The 4,419-nt window shown below is 52.5% G+C and overlaps 1 protein-coding gene across 1 annotated transcript in view; it reads right to left on the minus strand.

Moving 5' to 3' along the window:
• Positions 1-419: 419 nt before the first annotated feature.
• The window catches only part of MDK (midkine), a 15,856-nt gene continuing 11,856 nt past the window's right edge, over positions 420-4,419 (minus strand). The window contains 1 exon segment of the mRNA XM_075566689.1: positions 420-454. Within this exon segment, the coding sequence (XP_075422804.1) occupies positions 420-454 (35 nt within the window).

Here is a 4,419-nt window from a genome sequence, read left to right on the forward strand (position 1 = left end):
ACGTGTTTGTGACTCTGAAACACGCCTGTTTAGAAACGCACGTGTGCGTGACTCTGAAACACGCCTGCTTAGAAACGCACGGGTTTGTGACTCTGAAACACGCCTGTTTAGAAACGCACGGGTTTGTGACTCTGAAACACGCCTGTTTAGAAACGCATGTGTTTGTGACTCTGAAACACGCCTGTTTAGAAACGCACGTGTGCGTGACTCTGAAATACGCCTGTTTAGAAACGCACGTGTGCGTGACTCTGAAACACGCCTGCTTAGAAACGCATGTGTTTGTGACTCTGAAACACGCCTGTATAGAAACGCACGGGTTTGTGACTCTGAAACACGCCTGTTTATAAACACACGTGTTTGTGACTCTGAAACACGCCTGTTTAGAAACGCACGTGTGCGTGACTCTGAAACACGCCTGCTTAGAAACGCACGGGTGCGTGACTCTGAAACACGCCTGCTTAGAAACACACGTGTGCGTGACTCTGAAACACGCCTGCTTAGAAACGCACGTGAGTATTTCATATACTATTTTTAAAAACAAGTGGCAGTTCTAAGGAGTATCGCGCCCTCGTTCCTACTCTTTCCCTTCTCCCATGATCCCCGCGGCAGAGTACTTTTCTACTCTGAAGCAGGTGTGCGCAATGTGGGGGTCGCGTCCCCAAGGGGGGGGGCGAGATTTTCTGGGTGGGGTGTGGCTGTTAGAAGCCCCGCTCTTCCCCGAAAGCATTTCAAATAAATGCCGGGGATCGCGAGAGGCCTCTGTAACTTACCTTCCCGCGTCTCGTCTCCATGGCAACCCGGCGTGGAGATGCCATTGCAACGTGACGTCATTTGACGCCGGAGCCGTGCAGGGGGGGGGAGGGAGGGGGAGCACGAGCCGGAGGATAGAGGAAACGGGGGCGCATGCAGGAAACGGGGGCGCAGCCCGGCGCTAAAGGGTCTTGGAGACCCCTGTATTGACTCCGGCGGTGAGATTGAGAAAGTTTGGGAATCTCTTGTTTACATGCAAATGAACGGGACTTTCCCTGTGTGTATACTAGTGTATAACCGCGCGGGACTTCCCCTGTGTGTATACTAGTGTATAACCGCGCGGGACTTCCCCTGTGTGTATACTAGTGTATAACCGCGCGGGACTTCCCCTGTGTGTATACTAGTGTATAACCGCACAGGACTTCCCCTGTGTGTATACTAGTGTATAACCGCGCGGGACTTCCCCTGTGTGTATACTAGTGTATAACCGCGCGGGACTTCCCCTGTGCGTATACTAGTGTATAACCGCGCGGGACTTCCCCTGTGTGTATACTAGTGTATAACCGCGCGGGACTTCCCCTGTGTGTATACTAGTGTATAACCGCGCGGGACTTCCCCTGTGTGTATACTAGTGTATAACCGCGCGGGACTTCCCCTGTGTGTATACTAGTGTATAACCGCGCGGGACTTCCCCTGTGTGTATACTAGTGTATAACCGCGCGGGACTTCCCCTGTGTGTATACTAGTGTATAACCGCGCGGGACTTCCCCTGTGTGTATACTAGTGTATAACCGCGCGGGACTTCCCCTGTGTGTATACTAGTGTATAACCGCGCGGGACTTCCCCTGTGTGTATACTAGTGTATAACCGCGCGGGACTTCCCCTGTGTGTATACTAGTGTATAACCGCACAGGACTTCCCCTGTGTGTATACTAGTGTATAACCGCGCGGGACTTCCCCTGTGTGTATACTAGTGTATAACCGCGCGGGACTTCCCCTGTGTGTATACTAGTGTATAACCGCACAGGACTTCCCCTGTGTGTATACTAGTGTATAACCGCGCGGGACTTCCCCTGTGTGTATACTAGTGTATAACCGCGCGGGACTTCCCCTGTGTGTATACTAGTGTATAACCGCGCGGGACTTCCCCTGTGTGTATACTAGTGTATAACCGCGCGGGACTTCCCCTGTGTGTATACTAGTGTATAACCGCGCGGGACTTCCCCTGTGTGTATACTAGTGTATAACCGCGCGGGACTTCCCCTGTGTGTATACTAGTGTATAACCGCGCGGGACTTCCCTGTGTGTATACTAGTGTATAACCGCGCGGGACTTCCCCTGCTGTATACTAGTGTATAACCGCGCGGGACTTCCCCTGTGTGTATAACCGCGCGGGACTTCCCCTGTGTGTATACTAGTGTATAACCGCGCGGGACTTCCCCTGTGTGTATACTAGTGTATAACCAGCGCGGGACTTCCCCTGTGTGTATACTAGTGTATAACCGCGCGGGACTTCCCCTGTGTGTATACTAGTGTATAACCGCGCGGGACTTCCCCCTGTGTGTATACTAGTGTATAACCGCGCGGGACTTCCCCTGTGTGTATACTAGTGTATAACCGCGCGGGACTTCCCCTGTGTGTATACTAGTGTATAACCGCGCGGGACTTCCCCTGTGTGTATACTAGTGTATAACCGCGCGGGACTTCCCCTGTGTGTATACTAGTGTATAACCGCGCGGGACTTCCCCTGTGTGTATACTAGTGTATAACCGCGCGGGACTTCCCCTGTGTGTATACTAGTGTATAACCGCGCGGGACTTCCCCTGTGTGTATACTAGTGTATAACCGCGCGGGACTTCCCCTGTGTGTATACTAGTGTATAACCGCGCGGGACTTCCCCTGTGTGTATACTAGTGTATAACCGCGCGGGACTTCCCCTGTGTGTATACTAGTGTATAACCGCGCGGGACTTCCCCTGTGTGTATACTAGTGTATAACCGCGCGGGACTTCCCCTGTGTGTATACTAGTGTATAACCGCGCGGGACTTCCCCTGTGTGTATACTAGTGTATAACCGCGCGGGACTTCTCCTGTGTGTATACTAGTGTATAACCGCGCGGGACTTCCCCTGTGTGTATACTAGTGTATAACCGCGCGGGACTTCCCCTGTGTGTATACTAGTGTATAACCGCGCGGGACTTCCCCTGTGTGTATACTAGTGTATAACCGCGCGGGACTTCCCCTGTGTGTATACTAGTGTATAACCGCGCGGGACTTCCCCTGTGTGTATACTAGTGTATAACCGCGCGGGACTTCCCCTGTGTGTATACTAGTGTATAACCGCGCGGGACTTCCCCTGTGTGTATACTAGTGTATAACCGCGCGGGACTTCCCCTGTGTGTATACTAGTGTATAACCGCGCGGGACTTCCCCTGTGTGTATACTAGTGTATAACCGCGCGGGACTTCCCCTGTGTGTATACTAGTGTATAACCGCGCGGGACTTCCCCTGTGTGTATACTAGTGTATAACCGCGCGGGACTTCCCCTGTGTGTATACTAGTGTATAACCGCGCGGGACTTCCCCTGTGTGTATACTAGTGTATAACCGCGCGGGACTTCCCCTGTGTGTATACTAGTGTATAACCGCGCGGGACTTCCCCTGTGTGTATACTAGTGTATAACCGCGCGGGACTTCCCCTGTGTGTATACTAGTGTATAACCGCGCGGGACTTCCCCTGTGTGTATACTAGTGTATAACCGCGCGGGACTTCCCCTGTGTGTATACTAGTGTATAACCGCGCGGGACTTCCCCTGTGTGTATACTAGTGTATAACCGCGCGGGACTTCCCCTGTGTGTATACTAGTGTATAACCGCGCGGGACTTCCCCTGTGTGTATACTAGTGTATAACCGCGCGGGACTTCCCCTGTGTGTATACTAGTGTATAACCGCGCGGGACTTCCCCTGTGTGTATACTAGTGTATAACCGCGCGGGACTTCCCCTGTGTGTATACTAGTGTATAACCGCGCGGGACTTCCCCTGTGTGTATACTAGTGTATAACCGCGCGGGACTTCCCCTGTGTGTATACTAGTGTATAACCGCGCGGGACTTCCCCTGTGTGTATACTAGTGTATAACCGCGCGGGACTTCCCCTGTGTGTATACTAGTGTATAACCGCGCGGGACTTCCCCTGTGTGTATACTAGTGTATAACCGCGCGGGACTTCCCCTGTGTGTATACTAGTGTATAACCGCGCGGGACTTCCCCTGTGTGTATACTAGTGTATAACCGCGCGGGACTTCCCCTGTGTGTATACTAGTGTATAACCGCGCGGGACTTCCCCTGTGTGTATACTAGTGTATAACCGCGCGGGACTTCCCCTGTGTGTATACTAGTGTATAACCGCGCGGGACTTCCCCTGTGTGTATACTAGTGTATAACCGCGCGGGACTTCCCCTGTGTGTATACTAGTGTATAACCGCGCGGGACTTCCCCTGTGTGTATACTAGTGTATAACCGCGCGGGACTTCCCCTGTGTGTATACTAGTGTATAACCGCGCGGGACTTCCCCTGTGTGTATACTAGTGTATAACCGCGCGGGACTTCCCCTGTGTGTATACTAGTGTATAACCGCGCGGGACTTCCCCTGTGTGTATACTAGTGTATAA

This window comes from Ascaphus truei, chromosome 12 (genome assembly GCF_040206685.1).
Source record: "Ascaphus truei isolate aAscTru1 chromosome 12, aAscTru1.hap1, whole genome shotgun sequence".
Taxonomy (NCBI): Eukaryota; Metazoa; Chordata; class Amphibia; order Anura; family Ascaphidae; genus Ascaphus; species Ascaphus truei.